The sequence below is a fragment of the Ictalurus furcatus genome, chromosome 11 (assembly GCF_023375685.1).
Source record: "Ictalurus furcatus strain D&B chromosome 11, Billie_1.0, whole genome shotgun sequence".
NCBI lineage: Eukaryota > Metazoa > Chordata > Actinopteri > Siluriformes > Ictaluridae > Ictalurus > Ictalurus furcatus.
In genome coordinates, this window is record NC_071265.1 from 24,968,292 (window position 1) to 24,991,041 (window position 22,750).

Consider the following 22,750-nt stretch of genomic DNA (forward strand, 5'->3'; position numbering starts at 1 on the left):
ATGAGAGTACAGGTTTTTTACTTGAAACCCTTCCAAACAATTTCTGGTGGTGTAGGTGATTTCGGATTGTAGTTTTGGAGACTTTCTGACCCCAAGATGCAACCAAGTTCTGCAATTCTCCAGCTGTGATCCTTGGAGATTGTTTGGCCACTTGAACCATCCTCTTCACAGTATGTTGAGACAATATAGATACGTCCTCTTACAGGTTTATTCATAACATTTCCAGTTGACTGGAACTTCTTAACTATTTTCCTGATGGTGGAAATTGACATTTTCAATGCTTTTGCTATTTTCTTATAGCCACTTCCAATTTTGTGAAGCAACAGTTTTCCATACATCACAGCTATATTCCTTGGTCTTACCCACTGTTGTGAATGACTAAGGGAATTTGGCCTACGCGTTACCTCATATGCATGGTTGAACATAAATATTTCAGTATAAATCCCCCCATGAGTAGAATACTTATTTGGAAGGTTAAAGGAGAAAAAGTACATTTGCTAAGATGATTAGGGTTGAAGAGTAGGCAAGGTATCTTATAAAACTTACACTTGTGATTAGATCTACAAAGCAGAATCAGTTTTTCTCCACTGAATCGTCTCCAAATGGATCCCCATACTCCAGCACTACAGATTGCTATAGGGATGAGTGATACCACAGATTTTTTTTGTCCAAAAACAAGTAGTTTTTTAAATTTATTTGTGTGTGTGTGTGTGAATATTAGTCTCCACTCACTCAATCATACTCAATACCTGCTTATCCCAATCAGGGTCATGGTGAAGGCTAGACTCTAGATACTTTAAAAATGGTATCTTGTATATATAACAAGTATGAATCCTTTTTACAGTGTTTTGAATATGAATATCAAAACATTTGGTTAGTAATCACAGAGTCGTATTTTGTTCCCCCATAAATTACCAACGCTACTTCAGTAACTGCTTTGTCCTGATGTGGGACATAGTGGATATAGTGTCTATCTAGTGTCATTGCTTGTGCCTACAAAGCAGGAATACACTTTTTGTATATTGTTTTCCAGGCATGGTTTGGATCCACTTGTCCCCTTAGAAGGAAGGGTTACCAGAGCCAATAGAAAATTATTCTGACTGATCACCTTTATCTTATGATGACCATTTGTACGCTGATGTAAATGATCTCTTCCAGGATGATCCTGCTCACTTGCACAGGAATTGAACACCTATTGGACATTTTGGACTGACATGTTAGACAGCACTCTCTACCACCATCATCAAAACACCAATTTGGGGAACATCTTTTAGAATAATCCCATCTAGGGTATTCCCTGCCTTGTGCCCTGAGTTCCCTGGGATAGGCTCCAGGGTCCCCCATAACCCTGTGTAGAATAAATTATATATGGAAAATGGACGACTGGATAAATGGATGGATAGATGAAAGGATCTTGCTCAGTGAAGCTGTTCTGGCGGTTTGTTGTTCTCCACTTTATGTTTTTTTTCCCCTTTCATTTATCACCTGTATGTATATATAACATAGATTGATTAAAAAAAAGACCCTAATCAAATCTTGAACCATTACCATTACTCCCTAATGATTACAATATGCAATATACAAGGTGTATAAATTATTATACCACAGTGCTATTAAATGCTCAATTCTAATTGTTCAGAAGTTGTTGCTTAATTTTCTATAACATCATGGCTCTGGTTATAGTACTAGTTGCAACATTTATATTAATGCACTTATTTAATACATAATGTTTTCTATAGTAACAACTTACACAAGGAATGTATGGCAGACTTTCCCCATTAAAAAAAACTGTAACTGTTAATATGGGGAGGCATTCTTTGAGGAAATGTTTATTTAGCATTTTTGGAAGGAGTCTCCAGTGCCAGCGATTTGTAAAAAATCAGAGGTAAAGCAAAAACGTTGAGTTTTCCGACACATGGAAGTGTTCAGTATGACCGTACGGTTTCCCTGTGTCATTAAAAGCTGCATATTGTTAACCTGAAGAGAGATAGAATAAAGAAGCTGATGAGGGTACGACCGTTTATAGCTGTTCTAACGTAATTGATAACAGGAACTAACTTGTTCTGCGGCTGTTCCATAACATTAACCATAATTAGAAACAAATAAAAATTATAATTTCATTCTTAAATTAATAAAACATTGTAATGGGGGGGATTAGTGGCTAGCATGCATGCCTTGCACCTCCAGGGTTGGGAGCTCAAACCATGCCCCTGCCCTGTTTGCATGGAATTTGCAGCTTCTCCATGTGCTTTGGGGGTTTCCTTCGAGTACTCTGGTTTCCTCCTCCAGTACAAAGACGTGCTGTAGGCTGATTTCCAAACTGTCTGTAGTATGTGAATGTGTGTGATTGTGCCCTGCAATGGGGTTGGTACCCAATCCAGGGTGTCCCCTGTCTTGTGCCCCAAGTTCCCTGGGGTAGGCTCTAGGCTCCCCGCACCCCTGTGTGGGATAAGCGGTAGAGAAAATGAATGGATGGATGGATGTAATAGTTGGTAAACTGCTGTGGCATTAGGGGAACACTTCAGGATGTGCTGTTATTGGAAAATAATCACTTCTGCTTTGCTTCAGTCGGCATCACAGCACCCCGTTGTTGATTATTTTCCTACCCGTCGTGTTGTACTCCCTATAGAGTGTATAGAAATACATGCAGTAAATTATACCGCTAATATAAGGAGCAGTGAGCCTTGTGGACTGCAGGCTTCACTGAACTTTTATTGTGAAATGAAGCAGGCGGATGTTAACGCAGGGACGCGGCAGTTACGGTTTGTTGTAGAAATGGATTTGCGTGATGGATATCAAGACAAATCCGCCTAAGTGTCACTAAATTATTCCTAATACCACAAGTTTGGTTTACTGCATAATTCAGTTTGAGAAAGAAGAAAATACAACACACGTTAGCTCTCGCTGCCTGTCTGAAGAGGTTGTCTAGGTAGCGACTTGGCTAACAGTCAGGAACAAAGTGGTAAACATTGAAGAAACGGTTAAAGGTATCGTTTCTTTATCATTTCTCTATGAGTGCTGAACCGTGCATATAAAAACTCTACTTTTGTTCAGTTTGTTTTTGCTTTATTTGTACAAGGAACCCAGAACTTCATCTGGAAAGATGGAGTTATTTTCTGTTAAACATCATCTTTTAAATCTTTTGTAACTCGCATAATTTTACTTTTGTGAGCACGGTCTTCACATTGCAGCACTGAATTGTTGTTTATGTCTTTAATACATGTTATGTTTGCAAATCAGGATGTATCTGCTTTGCCATTTACCTGCTTAGAGTTCCACACTACATTTACAAATGGCTGGTTTGTCTGCCAGAGCACATGGTTACACTTTCAGGGTTTTGACAGCTCACTGTAATAATCCAAGTGGACATTAATGAGAGTTAAGGGCAATAAAAAGATAACCTTGAAGTTATCTAAAACTGTGTTTTATTTATTAACAGATTTATTTGTTGTTCCCCAGTGAGTAACTGTACATGAAGGCAACATGGCTAACATTTTTATGTATAGGCAGTTATGTAAACCTGCTGATGTGCAAAATTATATACATGTGTCTAATGCAATCTTAGCAAATAATCACTTACTATACTTAGAGATTTTCCATGAAAATTTGTAGCTGCTTGAAGAAGTGAGAACATGTATAATGAAAGGTGTAAAAGTGTTAAGGTGCAACATGAACAAAGACAAGTAATGATTCATAGCTGTAATGTGAGGTTTGTACTCATAAAACCTATGCTTATGATCAGACTTGCAGGTTTGATTATGGATTTTGTCGTTCTTAGTAGGGACGGGCGATATGGGCTTAAAACTATATCATGGTATTTTCTGGTATTTATTGCGATGACGATATAAATATAGTACTGTTTTTGGCTACAAGTGATAGCTGGGGTCCTGAGAGCCTCAGAAACACAAACATTGATCTAAAAGTAAAACTGATTTTCTGTAACCAAACCAGTTCCAGATTGTAGAGGTGCAGTAGCTCCTTGTTTAGCGATGAACTCCTCCTCAGCTTCACGTCCGCCTTCCGCCGTACTTGTTTTCGCTCTACACGTGAACTGCGAATGGGTCGCAGACCGTCGCAAGAAATACATCATCAACTAGGCTTTATCGTTATTATCGCGGGAAGACTAATTCTTATTGTAGGGAGGATTTTTACCGGTATATCACAAACGATAAGATAGTGCCCATCCCTAGTTCTTAGATAGATAGATAGATAGATAGATAGAGAGAGAGTACTTTAATGATCCCCAAGGAGAAATTAAGTAAAAACAGGACTTAATTCAGTTCAGTTGTATTTGTATAGCACTTTTAACAATGGACATTGTCCCAAAGAAGCTTTGCAGAAATATATAAATTCAGGATATAGATTTTAAGTGTATGAATGAATCCCTAATGAGCAAGCCAGAGGCAAGGGAAAAACTCCGTGAGACGATATGAGGAAGAAACCTTGAGAGGAACCAGACTCACAAGGGAACCCATCCTCATCTGGGTGACAACAGATAGTACGATTATAAATAAATCCCTTCTTTAACTGTGTATTACATGGTCAAATAGTAACTCATTGGACCTCATTGCTTTTATATAATATTTTTAGGCTGGGAATTAACTCCATATTGTTGCTGTAGAAGGCGCTTCCTGGAGCACAAATGTGAAGCAAACATTTCTAAATCTCTGCTTATAGCTTTAACCAGTGATAAACCTGAATATCAACCCCAAAGTAATTTAGCTACATAAAATATTTTCTAAAAAAAAAATATTAGACCAGTGCTAATATTCGCCGTTATATACCTGCTGTTTTTTTCCAGTCAAAGACTATGCACAAAACAAAAAGACAATGTGGAAAACAGGGCGTGTCTGCAAAGGGCTTGATGAGGAATACACCAGTCCGTAAGGTCACCTACAGAGTGGGATACACGTGGAACAGAGGTGGACGACTCAAAGAGCTCAGGATACGGTTAGTAATCATTAATGCAACAGGATGTTCTTTAAGAAGCTGATTTTGTGATTGTGCCAAAACCAACGCTGCTTTGGGCTGTGTGTGTAGGCATCTTGCGCGGAAGTTCCTTCACCTCTGGATTCAGAAAACTTTTGGACGAATCATTCCATCACATGCCAGGTTCAGTTCTTTGCCACACTGCCACTTTTGAACTATTTGGATCTGTATTAAAATAACAACAACAACAATAATAATAAAATAATTACAGCAACTACTAGTATTCGTAGTAGTACTACTACTAAAAATTAATATCTCCAGTAGATAGTTGTGTGAATGGTTTTAAAGTAACTTTCATTTCCCAGGTCTCACCACAATAAGGTGGTCCTGAGGAAGGTTCTGAGGGCCTGGAAAGACGAGTGGTGGCATGCCAGAAGAGAGTGGACGCTGACCATTAGAGCAGATTGTCACTATAAGTGAGTATTTAATAGAGAAGGAATTTGTTAATAAATAAATAAAAACTAGTTTATCATTGTACAGGTAAAATCTTGCTCACTGGTTCCTATTAGCTTTATTAGCTTTGTTAATTGTCCACATTTTTGTCTCAACTGACACTGTTCAGAAATGTTCAAACATCCTGGTGTCTATATGTAAAGCGAGCCAAATGTTTTAGAATGCATTTCTGACTTTTGTATTACAAGCCTCTACCCAGAAGATAGAGAGCCACATCAAATCTTAAAATACTAATTGAACAGTTTCTCACGTCTTTTGTCCGGTTACTGCAGGTATGTCCTGTACAGTAAAGTCTACCAAGCCTGGCATGAGTATTTGTCTATTCAGAGAGAAGAGAAAAAAAAGCTGCACATCGCATTCATCTTTGGTATAGGACGCATGTAAATTTCTGTACACATTACTAAATGTATACACTATGTTTGCTGGTCTATCAGCTCTAGATGTGTGTCATTGTGTGCTGTGTTGCAGCGAAGCAGCATCGGATGCGTGTCGTGTGGGATGGCTGGGAGCTGTATGTGGAAATGAGACGCTTAAAGCATAGGATGTATGACACAGCCCTAAAACACCACAGACATACTGCTATTGGGTGAGCTTTATACTGTATCTGCTCTCAGTCAGATATAGGTTAGTCTGAGGAAAACTTATAGACCTTTTATTTGTGTGTCTTGTGATAGGTGGGTGTGGACTGTGTGGCAAACTGCACTACAACGACGCAGAACAGAGCATCTTCATGCAGAAATGGCTGTACAGCAGTGGACTATGTCTGTACAGAGCAGAGTAAGTGTGTGTGTCTATAATTAGGAGTGTTAAGTTTATTGCAAAACTTGAACTGGATTTTATTTGGGATTTTTTACTCCATTTTTCACTCAATTTGCTCATCTGGCAATTCCCATCCACTAACTAGTTGTCCCCTATGAAAGAACAGCTACAAACCAAGGATAATACCAAGGATCTTTTCAAATGGCTGCTCATGTTACGTTACAGAACACGTGAACACATTTGGAGGAAGCTGCCCTCTTATGCATACAATAACTCACAGCTGCCTACAATTGGTTTTGCGTCACTCTGATTGACAGGGGAGATGTAGTAATGCCTTCTGCCCAGAAAACACAGCCAATCGTGCTCTCTTGTACTCCCAGCCGCTTCTGCCTGTGGCATCATCCGGATTTGAGCTCGCAGGGGCCCACTGAACTGAATTTGGATTTTCATTAAAAACATTTGGTAACTATGCAATGCCACAGAGTGAACATGGTTTGATCTGGAAGAAAAAACGCAAAAGACACAAATTGTGTTGCTTTCTGTGACAAACTAGGAGGCAACGTCACAATATTTGTAAACGTTATTGTTTCAGATCTGTTTTTATATATGTACCCATGTCTCATGCTGTCTTGTCATTTATATTTAGCTAGAGATTTCTATTTCTTGTGGATTAATGTATTTAAAAAAATCAATGTATAATTTCTTGGATGTGGGTTCAGGCATCTCTGTGTTTAGAAATTGTTTGAATGCTATTATAATTATTATTCATTTACAACAGAGATGTCACTGTGAACCTGTTTCTTGCCCTGTTCCCTGTCTCCAAACAAAGTTATGCCCATTGTATGACATAATATAGAGAGGTGTAGTGAAAGGCAAGTGGATCATTAAGGAGTAAATAAGTATTGGTTGCTGAGCAACCCCAATACAGCTTATGCTAAACAGACTTCAGTTTATTTTATTTCTTATTAAAACTTATTAGTCAGATTAGTCAGATATGTGTGACTTGCTGGAGCTATGGGTGAGTCATCATCTGTATTTTTTTTTTTTCTGGAGCTGATGATGTTCTTTGCTTCTGATGAGTTCTCATCATCAGGAGGTCTTAAAAAGCTCTACTATATGCATGTGAGAAATCCTAATTCCTGATACTGACCATCCTCTTTTTCTGAATTTGCAATGTATAATGTAAATTCATATTTCACTTTTGACCAAGTTATGTGTGTCGATTGCAGGCATGGCTGCAATGGGAAAAGAAATATGCGCAGACCTGTATCTTGAGAGAGAAAGAAGCCAGAGGACATCTTCATTACTGCCAGAAAATTCAGAAACGTGTACTACGATGCTGGATTACACACACTCAACACAAGAAAGTTCAAAATGAGGCAAAAGGTACCAGATCTACCCTACAGCATGTGTGAAGTCTTTCCTTCATATTGAGTCTTTCTGTAATTACAGTAGAGTATGTCATTGTAAGCTCATTGGATAGCTCACAGCCCATGGTTTGTATTTCTTGATCTAAATGATAAAGTTGCCAGGAAATTCCTCCTGTATAAAACCATAATTTGCTCATGTGTTGCAGCTGTGGCTAGCAGTGTATGGTGCTGCTCTGTGTTGAGGAGGTACTGGTGTGCGTGGCACAGAGCTTTGAAGAACAGACAGATTGCAGACAATCTAGCACTGCATGCCACTCAACGACGGGCATTTTCACATTGGAGAGACTGTATCCTTATGCATTCAGTCATTATTTTTAAATATGCTTTTCTAATAGATTTTTATCTACTTGTTATCTCCAAATTGATCGGTTTCCACCAGCTATTTCTCCCTGAAAGCATGCTACTTTCTTCTAACGTTCTTCTGCTGAGACATGAAGGCAGACACTGCCACTTGAAATACTGCTCACATAATATTAAATGAAAGAAAGCTGGATGCTCTTGAAGGAGACTGCTGTCTATGTGCTTTATTTTATATGCACAATTTATAACATCATCCTTCCCATCCAGGGCCAGTTATGCACTCTCTGATTCCTGGCTTCAGACAGCTATGGTATCATCAGGGTTCAAATTTGCGTTGTTTCTTAGGATGGGTTGACCGTTGTACCACTGTAGAGCTCAGATACATTTTTTTTATGTTAAAAATTGTGATGATGGACTCCCAAGGGATGCGACAGAAAAGCGTTCGCCTTATCATCCGGAGATTGTGAATTCAAATCATTATATGCCACAGCCATCCGTGGCCAGGAGCTTAAGAGGGACAAAATTGGCTGTTCTTTCCTATTAATCACAGCATGCATGCAGAAGTGTGTTGATGGCGCTTTACTCTGAGTGTGTTGCATTGCTCCCTGACAATGCATGAGCTGTCTTGGAAGAAGCACGTGATGGCCTTCACCCTCTCTGGTTAGTAGCTGTTGTGTGATAGAGAGGGGGAGAGCTGCTTGATTGGTGGGAATTGACCATGACTAAATTAGGGAGGAAATCTGGGAAAAATCCAAGACCAAATTGCGATGACCCCAATAAATCTCACCTTTTAGGGGGAGAATAATAAAGATGCTCAAGAAGTTTTCCATGTGGTTGTTTTAATGAAAACTTTTCCTTGTACACCAAACTTTCCTGATCTGCTTTGTAGATGTGCACATGTGCTCTGTAAAGGCCAAGAATGAACAGACTGCCATTCAACATCGACACCTTCAGCTGCTGGTCAGAAACATATGAGCTGTGCAGTCTTGGAAATACTAATACAGGATGTTTTTACATACATAGTGAAACATTCTCTAGTTCTCACTTTGCTCTCTCTCCTTTTTCAGCGTATAGGGTTTAAAGGCTTGGCCCTAAATGCCACTCGCTGTAAAACTCGTCAGTTGAACAAGAACATTAGTGCAAAGCATCTTCGGCACACAGTAAGAGAAACTAGTTGTTGCTATGTATGGAATTTATGCAGTATTTCTCTAGCATCTTTAGTATGTATTATCTCTAGTACCTTGCAGATATTACAACCCCAAACCCGAAAAAGTTGGGACAGTATGGAAAATCCTAATAAAAACAAAGAGGAGTGATTTGTCAATGTACTTTGACTTGTATTTAAGCAAAAAACATAAAGACAAGGTATTTGATGTTTTACCTAATCACCTGCATGGTTTTTGGAAAGTAAACGTTTAAAAAATTGATGAATGCAACACGTTAAAAAAAAAGTTGGCACAGGGACAATTTAGGACTAATAGCGATGTGACGAGTTGAAATAAAAAGGTCGTGAAACAGGTGAGACAAATCACAGTATATAAGGAGCCTCCAAAAAAGGCCTAGTCCTTCAAGAGCAAGGACGAGTCGAGGCTCGCCAATCTGCCAACAGATGCGTCAGCGAATAATCCAACACTTTGAGAACAACATTCCCCAAAGACAAATCGGTAGGGTTTTGGGTATTTCACCTTCTACAGTGCACAATATAATTAAAAGATTCCATTAATACGATCAAATCTCGGTGCGTAAAGGGCAATGCCGAAAACCACTTCTGAATAGGCGTGATCTCCGATCCCTCAGACGTCACTGTCTTCAAAACCGTCATGAGTCTGTAATAGATATCCTGACATGGGCTCAGGAATACTTTGGTAAACCTTGGCCGTCAACACCATTCGCCGCTGCATCCACAGATGCAACTTAAGGCTTTACTATGCAAAGCAGAAGCCATACATCAACACTGTCCAGAAACGCTGCCAAGTTCTCTGGGCTCGGTCTCATCTGAGATGGACAGTAGCAATCATGTTTTGTGGTCTGACCAGTTAACATTTCAAACAGTTTTTGGACAAAACAGCCTTTGTGTTCTCCATTCCAAAGAGGGAAAGGACCCTCCATCGAAGCTGTTATCAGTATCAAGTCCAAAAGCCAGCGTCTGTCATGGTATGGGTGTGTGTCAGTGTCCATGGCATGGGTAACTTGCACATCTGTGAGGGCAGCATTAATGCGGAAAGATATGTACACATTTTGGAGCAACCTATACTGCAGGACAACGCCAAGCCACATTTTGCCCGAATTACAAGCACATGGTTGCGTAAGCAGAGAGTGTGGGTGCTAGCATGGCCTCCCTGCAGTCCTCACCTGTCTCTGATTGAGCATTATGAAGCGCAAAATAAGGCAACGAAGAAATGTATAATGGATGAATGGGGAAAATTCCGCTTGCTTAACTTAACCAACTGGTATCTTCAGCGCCCAAACACTTAAGCGTTATTAAAAGAAACGATGATGTTACACAACGGTAAACCGTCGACTGTCCCAACTTTTTTGAAGTGCGTTGCAGTCATCAGATTTAAAATGAGTGTATATTTTCAGAAATAAATTCATAAAGTAAAACCTCAAATAATGTTTTTTTATTATAGTACAGGGTGAATGGAATTTTCAAATGACTCCCCCCCCCCCCCCCCCATTTTCCATACGGTCCCATCTTTTTCGGAATTGGGGTGGTACTTGAAACACTTGACTTAATATCATTGTAGATTTACTGTTGCATTTATTAAGTTAGCTTTTGTGTCCTATTCCTTAGATAACTTGTTGTTTTTTGCAGACGGTGGTGAAATATTGGAAACGTTGGCAGCTGCGCTTGGTGCAGATTGAGGAAAGGAGTATTCAGCCCCAAATCACTGTAGCAGTGAACTATCACAGGTTCATAATTTGTCATCTAACGACCACAAATGTAAAAACCTACTATTTTTTTAACACCTTGGGTTTAGTTTAAGGCAATACTTTTAAACCAGTCCTCAGGGATCTCCATAGGGTTTTTGCCTTCTCCCAGCATCCAAACCACATAAACCAAGAAATCAGTACCGCTGAATAGCTGACATTTGTGAAAGGGTGAAAAAGTTTACACCTATGGGGCTCCAATGACCAATTTAATAAACAGCAGTTTAAGGCAAGTCCATTGTTAACCAGCTAATGTTTTTCAGAGAGGGTATTAGATAAGTTTGATGTTCTTAAATTAAATGAACGAGTTAATAATTTGTAAATCGCTTTAAAATGTAGCATTTTAAGAAAATACAGTGGATGAAAAGCATAAAGTCACATGCTATAGCATAGCAGGGATTCCAAAGATATCAGGATTCCAGCAGAGTATTTTTTTTTTTAACCAGCATTTTCCTGTTCAAAGACATCATATTTAAATCAACAGTTAATTCCCAGTTTTAGTAAGTGTGCTAGAGCCAGGAACTCCATGCAGACTACCAGCACTGGAGTCACTACATCCGAAACAGACTTATGGAAATGTTAAGAACTTTGTATTTACCTTCAGAATTGCCGTGCTGAGAGTCTATCTTCAGAGATGGAGGGAGCGCTGCAAAGAGCACAGACGCACGCAGGTACCAGCCCGAATCGGATTCACGTTTTATCACACACTTTTCCTCCACAGTTAGATCGAGTGATCCTATGTTCACCTGCTCCATCATAAACCACTGTGTCTATTCAGTAGTGCAGTTAACCTCAGCATAATGAAAGACTCGTCACATAATATGAACCTTAATTTTCTTGTGTGTGTGTGTGTGTGTGTGTGTGTGTGTGTGTGTAGGATTTAGAGTTGCGAGCTGACTCTTGGTTTGCAAACCGGATCCTTCCAAAATATGTGAAATCCTGGACAGAGTTTACAATACGAAGAACAGAGCACAGGGAAAGGAGAGAAATAGCTGAACAGTATCATCAGTGAGTCTATGAAATAGTAAACATGAGATTTAATTTGGACCTGACTTTGTGTGTGTGACTACTAATGTATTTATCATGTTGTTTCTTTTTTAATACATTGTGATTTAAAGCCCCGTCCAATGTACATACTTTTATGATTCATTTGTTTTATATACATCTTTGACTACAGCTTGGACTATTGATATCAAAGACTAAGTCTCAACAATGTCAGTTGATAGTTTGTACAGTATATGAATACCTGATGTCACTAAATCCCATCATGATCCCACTAAACTCTAAAAGTTGAAAGATATAATGCCTCTCCCGCCTGGTTGCTCGTGCATTCGTCTGAGATTGTTGTTATTTTATAGAGCGGTATCTCAGGAAGGAGTGGTTGAATGTTTGTAGGATTTATATGGCATTATCACTGTAACTGGCAGATGAACTGATTAGATGTGGGAATTTATCTAAACAGGGTTAAGGTCACAGCAAGGTCAAATGTCTGAAATAGTTTCTCTTCAGTAGCTTCCTTCCTGTTCTAAGTACCTTTTAAAGATATGTCATGCGTAACAATTAGTAACAGGAAGGACGAGACTTGTGATGTCAGGTATTCATGTATGAATCAAAATGAGGAATTTGCAGCCGTCCGCTCCCATCTTTAGTACCCCCAAAGACTTACGTGCATGTTTCATGCTCACTCTGCTTTGTAGCTTGTATGAGCTGACATGTCCACAAAGTTTTGACCCGTTGGAATTTTTTTAAAAGCGGTATACTTAAGAAATGTGACGAGTATATCTATTTATTGAATTTGAAATTGATACATACTTATGAAGTGACAGATCTTCCAAAGATTTTTAGCTTTAACTATAAATATCTGCTTCACATGACGTTAAGAAGTCACTTCATAAATCAGCTTTTGTCACTTAAGTGAGCTTTTGTTCTTGAACATGTCTTTTCCTGGAAGTGAACTGTATAAATGTGCATGTTGGAACATAATGAGGTCTGTTTCTGTGTTTGTTTGTGTATTTGGTAAAAAAACATTTTTTGTTGATTGCATAGACAGCAGATGTACAGCTGGGGTTTTTATACCTGGTGGGAACGTCGCGTTCGTCAGCGAGACCAGAGGCTAGCGGAGAGAATGGTAAACAGACACACACGCATCATTAACTGTATAAATGGACATCCAAAATTCTCTTGAAAAGGGTTGAAAGAATGGAGGTTTTTTATGTTGTGTTATTTATTTATTTATTTATTTATTTATTTATTTATTTTTATTTAATTTTACTTTTAAAGTCAGAAGTGTCTTTATATTGGAATGCACATGTAGTGTTTGAATTGGTAAATTTGAGGCAAGTTTAACACTAAGAAAGTAACCTTTAAGACCTTTTACCACTGTCCAAAGTAGTGGTACCTATGATAGCAGAGGACTGGAACTGTGCTTTTTTCATTAGCTTTTTGTAAAGCAACAAAAATTCCAGGTGAATGGTTTTGCTACAAACAGAAGATTGGCATCAATAGTTCGTAATGCTCGTCAAAGTTTACTTACAATTTCTTTAGTGGCCATGTGTGAAACGAATCTCGTTTTTGACCTTGCAAAGGAAAATACCCCTATTCATAATGTGTTATTGTTTTATATTACATCAGTAGAAATCAGTCATTTCTTATAAAAATCTTACCTGATTCTACACAAACTCACACTTCTTTCCCATCACGCTCTTGTTAATTTCCTCAGGCTGTGTTGCATTCAGAGCGAGTGTGTGTGTCCCATGCCTGGTCTACGTGGCTATGCAGGATGTTTCAGCAGAGAGAGGACAGGCTCAAACAAACAAAAGCTGCGACGCTTTACCGTCACACTCTTCTGCACAAAACTCTGAAGCAGTGGAGACACAATGTCAGCGACATCCAGTGGAGGTGCGACACACACACTGAAGTCACACTTGTGGAACTGTCAGTAAGTTTACTGTTGTAACTCCTTGAGGGTGGGTGTTTAAATTGTGTTTGAAATAGTCGTGTGTGTTCTCCATCAGTCAGAGGCGTTTTGAGCAGGCAGTGGTCCATGACAGTCATCAGTGCATGAGGCGAGCTCTGATTGGCTGGCATGAGGTATTGACAGTTACTGTGAACTACTGCAGATGTTTTTAAGTCGCAGTATGTATGATTATGGATATGAGTGTGATTGTCTGTGTGTGTTTTTTTTTTTTCCAGTATGTAGAGTGCAGAAGAGAGAAGAACAGGCGATTGGTGCAAATCGATGAGTACTATGAAGGAAGACTACTCAAGCACATGTTCGATGCATGGAAGGTAGAGTATCCATAAAGAGAGAGAATATTTAGACAAAAGTCAATATTATGCGTTGGTTCTAACAGAACATACATGCAATTCCACCACAGGAACCTTTTCAGGAACTCAGGAACTCAGGAACCTCATGGACTAGGGCCAGTTTAAGTTCCTGGGTTGTAGTTTCAAGGAAAATTTTTGGTCCTACTTTAAAGAAATAATTAAATAATCAAATGTTTCTGAAATGGGGTCGATAACACAAACCACAAACTAAGTTTAAAAGTTTTGGAACATTCTGGAATGTCAGTAGAAACACGATTAATAGAAATGCATCAAATGTTACGATTAAAAATGATAAAACCTTAGATCAAAATTATATCAAAAGGTATTATGTTTTTTGTATACCTTGGTATAAATCAAGATTAGTAACCTCATCATTTTGTGTTTGTGTGTGTGTGTGTGTGTGTGTGTGTGTGTACACATGTATAGAAACACCATGCACAGACCCAGCAGATCAACCTAAGTGTAGAAAAACATTACCAACAACATCAGAAACATCTGCTCAGGTATTACACTTACACTGCATTGCTGTTCTGAATATTTAGTTGTTCTTATGAACATCTCCTCCAGTTTTTTTGTGTCTGTTTACATTCACTACAGGAGGATGCTGTGTTTGTGGAGAAGGAATGTATGTCTGTCAGTGGAGGAAAGAGAGAAAGAGACACAGGCAAAGTGTCATTATCAACACAGCTTACTGTCAAAGGTGCTCTTGACTGCATGTATATGACTGTGGTGTGGGACAATATTGTGTGTCTCAAGTTTTGAGTTTTGAAAGTAATGGTACTGAAAACAGGTTAGTATTCTTCCCTCGGGTCCCATCCAGGTTGTATTATTGCCTTCCTCCTTATGTTCCCAGGATAGGTTCCAGATCCACTTTATCATACTCTGACTAGGATAAAGGGGTTACTGAAGACGACTAAATAAATGAATGGGGTTTCTATATGCGTGAAGTTATCTTGAACGCTATTGCTAAAGACTAGCATTATAAACCAAGCAAAGATTGTGTTCTTCACTGTCCCCTCTTCGACACAGATGCTGATACGGAAAATGATGCCACTCTGTTCATGATTTGTTTACCTAGTGTCCATCTCCTTGTTGGTAAACCTTACTGAAAAAAGTGAAATATTACGTGATATTGTTGCTATTTTTATGCACAGGTGTTGCTAGCATGGCATCAGAGATCAGCATTCAAAGCTGTTCATCATCACCAGCAGGAGGAAGCACTGAGCGAAGCTCAACTTCACCTGGACAGAGGTACTATTTGCATCACAGTTTTTGCTCGTTTTAATATTCAGTACTATACATTTCCCAGATTTCCCCTTGGGGATCAGGAAAGTATATCTATATATTGTCTATCTATCTATCCATCCATCCATTTAACCATACAGTTCAGTTTTTATATTCAGTACTATATAGATATTTCAGGTTTTTTCATTATTTATTGAAAGATATGACATTTGGAATCAAAATATCTCAATCAATATTCTCTTATCAGTGAATTTAAAACAGCTGCAAAGTTTTCCTGAGCCTTTAATCTCTCAGTCTGGTTCGGTACACACAACCACAATCATGGGGAAGATGGAAGTAAATTTTGCATTTAATTTGGAAATCAAGGTCCCAGAGTCTGGAGGAAGAGTGGAGAGACACAGAATCCAATTTGCTTGAAGTCCAATGTGAAGTTTCCACAGTCAGTGATGATTTGGGGTGCCATGTCATCTGCTGGTGTTGGTCCACTGTGTTTTCTCAAGTCGAGAGTCGATGCAGCGTCTACCAGGAGATTTTAGAGAACTTCATGCTTCCATCTGCTGACGAGCTTTATGGAGATGCTGATTTCCTTTTCCAGCAGGACTTGGCACCTGCCCATAGCACCAAAACTACTAGTAACTGGTTTGCTGAGCATGGTATTACTGTGCTTGATTGGCCAGCCAACTCACCTGACCTGAACCCCATAGAGAATCTGAGAGACACCAGACCCAACAATACAGACGAGCTGAAGGCTGCTATCAAAGCAACCTGGGCTTCCAAACACCTCAGCAGTGTCACAGGCTGATTGCATCCATGCCACGCCGCATTGATGCAGTAATTCGTGCAAAAGGATTAAAGCCCCGACCAAGCATTGAGTGCATAAATGAACATACTTTTCAGAAGGTCGACATTTCTGTATTATTAATTTTTTATTGTAATATTTTGAGATACCAAATTTTTGATTTCCATGAGCTGTAAGCCGTACTCAAGATTAAAACCAATAAAAAGCTTGCAATATTTCACTTCATGTGTAATGAATCTAGAATATATGAAAGTTCCACTTTTTAAATTGAATTATGGAAAAAATGTACTTTTCCACGATATTCTGATTTTCTGAGATGCACCCGTATAGTGACTTTCTGTTAAAAAAAGGGGTTTAGTTATATTATTTATTGATATTAAATGTATTATTCTTAATCCCTTTAGATAACAATAACACAACTTTTTTTTTAAAGCACAAAATTATTTTTCAACAATGCATTTTTGGTAGTATTAGTTGTGTATAAGAGATTCTGTCCATGCCGGTGTCTGAACCGTGCTCGTGTGTGTTTTTTCTGGCAGTTCGGATGCAGGAAGTTCTTAGGAGGTGGCGAGAGAAACTGAGTGAGGTGAGAGAAGAGAGGCTGTCTGTGGAGAAAGCCTGCAGATATCACCGCCATATCTTGCTCAAAAAAAGTCTCAGAGCCTGGATCTTAAATAATCACCAGCACAAACACTATCAGGTGCCCATCTTTACCACCCTGTATTAGACTGTAATACTCATCCGTATTTTCCTGATGTATTTATGTTGAATGTATGTGCATGTATTAGGTCATGAAAAACAGAAGCAATGATCTACACAGATTAAGAGTGTGTCAGCGTTTTTTTATCCTTTGGAAAGCACAGGTGAGTACTACACATTCATCGTTTGTACTATAGACGCCTCCAGCTTTGAGTTGAATGCATTATATAGAATGTTATTGTGTATTAGTGTCAAAAAGAAAAAAATAAGCAAAAAACATAGAATATTCTTAATATTCTTATATTCTTTTTTTTCCTGAGATTTTAAAACTTAGTTGCAATTACAATGCAGATATCTTTAAAGGAATTTATACATACATTATAGACAGACAACAAAGTATGTGTTGTAACTATAGCAGCAAAAGGTAAAGATTTCAAAATAAAGTACTTGAATTTTTTATGGTGTATGATTCTTACAGTGTCCCCTTTTGTCTTTTAATCATTTAAATGGCACAGCTACAGAGCAGAAGAAGAGAGGCAGAACTAACAGAGATGGCCCTTTGGCACTGGTCCCTGAACCTGCAGGCCAAGGTTACACCTGAACAGCAACAACTTTGAATGAATATTTAAAGTCGTAACAATTATACAATTCAGTGTTTTGTGTGTGTGTGTGTGTGTGCGTGCGCTTGTGTGTGTATTTATGACTTCAGGTGCTCTTTGTGTGGAGACACTGGGTTGCTGAGTGTCAAAGAAAACAGAAGCGTCTTGCAGCGGCAGCTCAATTCTACAGAGATGACCTTCTACGAGAAGGCGTCACCCACATCCTTACATACACGACACACATGAGTGCGTTCTCTACGAACATGGCTCTCCACAGCCATGAACAGGTGTGTATGCATGCGTTTTGAATAGGGACATGCTTTCTCCATAATTGTAATATTGTATCGTCCAGGTTGTGACGAGCTGCTTAATCGGGTATTCAAACACCAATGCACACCCTTGAAGTGTGAGTTATACATTTTGAAAAGAAAAAAGAACGGGATGTGTTTATTTGGAAAATGTTTTATCACAGAGTTCACGGCAGCTGCAGGCAGTAGTAAGGCGATGCGCCTTGCGATGGAAGCAGCGGGCATTGTGCAAGCCTTCCAGAGTCGGAGAGACAAATAAAAATGACAGGCCCTCTAAAACAAAAAAGAGTGTAACCTTCTCCCTGCCGGAAGGCCACACCCACAGACACACCTACCAACCAATCAGGAGCCCAGCCACAGAGCAGAGGGCAGGAGATTCCACTGTAAACAAACTGTAAGTAAAAACCTGAAGAACATGTAACTGAATTACTATTATGCAGAACTAATAAGAATGTAGATGAGGGTTTTGATTGCATCTCAGGTCATCAGTGGACAGTGGTTGATATGTAATGCTTGATTTACTTGCCAGGGTGGATAACTGTGGATGTGCTGTGATATCAGTGAACGATTCGTTATCTTGCTAGTTTTTTTTTTAGCAACCAACACTAAGGAGTATAATGAGGCAAAAAAGCATTGTGGCGGCTACATAATATTATGATGATAAAACCTTATGATGGTCCTTTTGTTAAAACTGCAGGCTGCTGGTTCGAGCATCTAGGCTGCAACCACGAAGGCCTGATGACTTATTACACTCCCCAGTGAAAGAACTGCTGCAGCACCCAAAGCCTAGCAGACACAGTCACACAGACAAGAATCACAAAGCAACACACCCTAGAAGGTACAGCTGCCCACACGATAATCAAAAACCAGCACAGATTAGCAGGACTGTATGACTGTACACACTGCAAGTCACAAGCTTGGACACAGCTACTTGTAATGAAGAAATGAACACCATGAAATAACTTGGAATTATGCAGAGTCCAAAAAAAGGGTTAAACAAATCTAAAGTATGTGACATGGTGACTTAATGTTGGTGTAACTTTTGGCTTAGAATTGTTTCTTCAGTCAAGACTATAAATGCTGTTTTATATAAATGATTTCATCACCATCCATGTTCCTGGTATAAAGAACATATTGAGGGATATCTGGGCAGGTACCTCCCCCATTTTACAGATTTAATGTATCAATTGTAAAAATAAATAAATAAATAAAGATCATGATTTTCAGTATGGCAAAAATGATATCTTTATAATGTGAATCAGTGGCTCCATGTTGTCCACCATATCATTGTGTAATGCATATAAAACAGTTATGTTAAAACGTTTCCAAGTACAAATCATGAATATTTGAAACACTGGCAGATTGTGATGTAACAAAAACCCTTACATTCCTTTATGTAACCTCTTTATCGCTGTGTTTTCTTGTTTGCAGTGCTCAGCCGCAGCATGCAGGTCCAACTGATACTGGATCCACATCACCTTTAGCATCCGTTCCAGTGGCTTGTCCACCCCACTTTGTTTCACTTCCATTCACGCAGCCTCAGCCCCCTGGATTGTCTCTCTCCTCTTCACTGCAGCCTCCTGTTCTGAACATAAAGCCTCCAATCCCAATCTTCAGGTCTGGTTCTACAGGAAACTCCACCATACAGATTAGTGCTGAGAGCCAGGAGGTGCTGCTGCCTCCTTCTTCATTTACTGCAGCTAAATCACTGTGCAAGGTGAATATTGCAAGCATAGTTGTACATTTGCATGGATTGAACATGCCTTGAAAATCATATTTCAAAGCATCAAAGCTCTCTACTTCTTCTACTTTTTCACTTTATTGCTTCTTTAATAGACAAATTCCAGACACAAGGATCCCTCACTCCTCTCCCCTCAAGATTTCATCCACCCTAACCTGCGTGGTCAAAGTAAACAATGCACACCCAGACACACTTCACCTATGAATAACATAGTTCCAGTCAATAGAATTTGTAGTAGTGGTAAAAAGATAGATAAACCTACATTTTCAGTAACATCAATTTGTGTCTGACTGCAAAAAGATGCATAATCTAAAAATGTCTTGTCTATACCTTTTAATACATTTCTATTTCATAATAGTGCTGCATTACTACATAAGTGTGGGAGTGACGTGGTGTATGCAAACTGCAGGTCATTCAATTTCATGCAGAGCAGGCATGTCCTAGTGATGCAATAAAGTAGAGTTTAAGTTACAAATACAAATAAGAAGCAAAGTAATGTGGAGACTGCTTCTACTTCTGAGAGAATAAGCTTTTTAACACTTTAAAATGTGAGTAAACGTCATATTTAGAGTGCTGTATGAATGTTCCTTAGGTGTTTTTTCCCTCAACAACATCCCTGGTTTATAGGACTGTTTAAAAAAATATATATATATATAAAAAGATTGTTCTGAATCCTTTTGAGTCATCTGGGTTTTTAACCAGCAGCGGTGTGTGGAAGTGTTTTTGTGGATGTGGGAGATGATGACAATGAAGAGGCCATGCTCCTGCAGACAAGCAGTGATCCTACTGAAGCTCTGAACAGGGAACTACTTGATATCAGACTCGACCTGCAGAGATATCAGCAAGACAAAACTCAGCTGCAGTATGTACTAATATCCTGAATGTGCTGTGACTCTTCTGGCTGCTGTCAAGATTGTCCTGGTGAAAGATCTGTCTCTATTTACAAACAGGACATGGCGCAAACTACAAAGAGTGATGAGAAATTGGCTCCAGACAACAGGCAGTGATGCAGATACTGAAGAAAGAGAGAGCATTATACAAGAATTAAATGAGGTATTGTATGTTATTAAAAAAAAATAAAATAAAAAAAGTCACTTATTTTGTTTGCAAAATGACAATAACTATACATCAAACCTTACAGTGATTCAGACAAGTTTGCAGTCATTCTGATTCATAAATAAAACACCATTATTGACCCTACCCAAAAGTAAAATAGTGAAATGCATGAGATTATTCAAGAGCTTGAACTTTATAAAGATCTTAATGCTCTGTTACAAACACATATAGTCTGTAAGTGAACATGTTCAACTGAATATCATGATTATGGCCTGTTTATTATTGGTCCATCAGTTTTTAACACATGAATTTTGAAAACATGCAAACAACAACTTCAATCAGGAAGACGTTTTTTGGACTTGAGGTACAGGTTTCCACAGAGTAGCGGTGGCTTGTCGGTTACTGATCGGAAGGTTCAAGGGGGTTCAAGCCCCAGCACTGCCAAGCTGCCACTGTTGGGCCCTTGAGCAAGGCCCTTAACCCTCTCTGCTCCAGGGGTGCCGTATCATGCTGTATCACCCTGTGCTCTGACCCCAGCTTCCTGACATGCTGGGGTATGCGAAGAAAAGAATTTCACTGTGCTGTAAAATGTCTATGTGATTAATAAAGTCTCACTATGTTTAGAATCTTTGTCCTACAAATGTATCAAGTATACAACCAGTTTGCATTCGTTTTTTACTCGTTGATTATTTATTTATTTTGCACGTCTCAACCAATTCTCTTCCAATACTTGTTTTTGCATTTTAACTCAAATGTTTGTCCTTGAAGACTTTGTGTCAGAACGATAGAAAAGCCAGTTATTTGATGCATTTAAATTGTACAAGTTGTAATACAGGTGAACACTTTAAAAGGTAAAAACTTTTAGGTGCACATGCAGCATGACCATAAGTAAGATCCTTCTGGGTTACATTTAACACACATTCTCTTGCGAGATCAGTTTAAGCATAAATCTGCCTGTGAGAATAACAGCTGTCAGGTGTATTATTGTTGCAGATGGCAGGTTCTCCAGTCAACCAGTATTTCACATTGTGTTTACATGTGCTTTGTGTCTACGGTACAAGTCCTAACTGATTTGAATAATTAAATTGTTTTTGCCTTTTTTTTTTCTTTTCTTTCTTTCTTTCTTTTTTTTTTTTTTACAGCTAGAGATCCGTATTTCTGCTCTGTCTAAGAAAATGACTGAAAGGAAGCCCATCGTGATCTGCCATGCTGCAAGAATCAGCAGTGTAGAAAGCCAGCTGCTGAGAGCCAACATTAAAATATAGATATCATGCATTCTGCTATCTGTGTTCTTCACCCCGTCTAGCTTACGACTACATGGGTCAGGTAAAGGTGAGGAATTAGGAATTTCTTGAAGCCTGTAGATATGTCATGTCAAATTACGTTCTTGTTATCTGAAAAATTTAAACTGTCAGGAAACGCAATGATGTATTTTGCAAAAAATGTAGGCCAAGCGTAGAAATAGGAGCAACCTATTGTAAGTAAGCAAGTATTGTACATTTTTCATGTTTAACATTTATTTATTTATTTGTAACAAAGACATTTAAAAAATATTTGTAGATCTTTGAATGTAGTTTTATGTAAATAAATAGTTCTTTTCATATTTATGTACATGTTCTTACTTTTCTATGTGTCTGACCAACACATGCAGGTACCGTAGGTCTGGCTTCCACTGTTTTTGCAGTTCTTCCCATTTAAAAAAAAAAAGAAAGAAAGAAACCTTGGCTAGTAGGCAGAACATGTTTTGGAAAAGCTGGAAGCAAGATGTCGGTGACACTATGATTCCTTCCACATGCGCTCAGAGCCCAGAGTACCATTCCCTCTGAAAACACGCATCGCTTGTCCTTATAATAGTTCAGTAGTGGATAGTTGGACCTTGTTTCTCTCTGGCTCTTATAGTCCCAGACAGGTTGGAACTGCAGATGGGGAGAAAAAAAAAGAAAGAATGACAAATAAGATCTGCTCTGTGTGTCAGTGTTAAGAATATGTAGAGTTGTCCAACTTCCAGTTCAGTAACGACACTGTTTGAGGGTATGCGCTTGAGTGACACAGAGGCTAAATGTTATTGTGTAACACTCTCATCTTTAGTTCCATTTCCTGTATATATGTATAAA

General features: G+C 38.8%; 1 protein-coding gene across 3 annotated transcripts; it reads left to right on the forward strand.

Moving 5' to 3' along the window:
• The first annotated feature begins 2,728 nt into the window (after window positions 1-2,728).
• sfi1 (SFI1 centrin binding protein) lies at window positions 2,729-22,237 on the forward strand. Of its 3 annotated transcripts, none has more exons than XM_053636523.1 (32): window positions 2,729-2,987; window positions 4,802-4,950; window positions 5,041-5,112; window positions 5,295-5,405; window positions 5,715-5,809; window positions 5,911-6,028; window positions 6,117-6,219; window positions 7,431-7,587; window positions 7,778-7,918; window positions 8,821-8,891; window positions 8,999-9,091; window positions 10,747-10,844; window positions 11,467-11,533; window positions 11,740-11,870; window positions 12,909-12,990; window positions 13,582-13,760; window positions 13,877-13,952; window positions 14,055-14,150; window positions 14,616-14,692; window positions 14,787-14,889; window positions 15,344-15,440; window positions 16,773-16,933; window positions 17,022-17,096; window positions 17,448-17,522; window positions 17,642-17,818; window positions 18,004-18,233; window positions 18,537-18,677; window positions 19,271-19,556; window positions 19,676-19,748; window positions 20,283-20,442; window positions 20,531-20,633; window positions 21,779-22,237. In XM_053636523.1, exons 2-32 carry the CDS (start codon window positions 4,811-4,813, stop codon window positions 21,899-21,901), a joined length of 3,711 nt encoding a protein of 1,236 aa, XP_053492498.1. In that variant the 5' UTR covers window positions 2,729-2,987; window positions 4,802-4,810; the 3' UTR covers window positions 21,902-22,237. The 3 variants fall into 3 exon arrangements, with proteins under 3 accessions (XP_053492498.1, XP_053492499.1, XP_053492501.1); XM_053636524.1 differs by having other exon boundaries at window positions 20,286-20,442; XM_053636526.1 differs by lacking the exons at window positions 2,729-2,987; window positions 4,802-4,950; window positions 5,041-5,112; window positions 5,715-5,809 and having other exon boundaries at window positions 5,322-5,405.
• The last annotated feature ends 513 nt before the right edge of the window (window positions 22,238-22,750 follow it).

Bases quoted from the DNA above. Each gene is read 5' to 3' on its own strand.
- sfi1 (XM_053636523.1), top strand. From the start codon at position 4,811: ATGCACAAAACAAAAAGACAATGTGGAAAACAGGGCGTGTCTGCAAAG. The intron at 6,220-7,430 runs GTAAGTGTGTGT...TGTCGATTGCAG, and splicing joins CTATGTCTGTACAGAGCAGA to GCATGGCTGCAATGGGAAAA. The intron at 8,892-8,998 runs GTCAGAAACATA...CTCCTTTTTCAG, and splicing joins ATCGACACCTTCAGCTGCTG to CGTATAGGGTTTAAAGGCTT.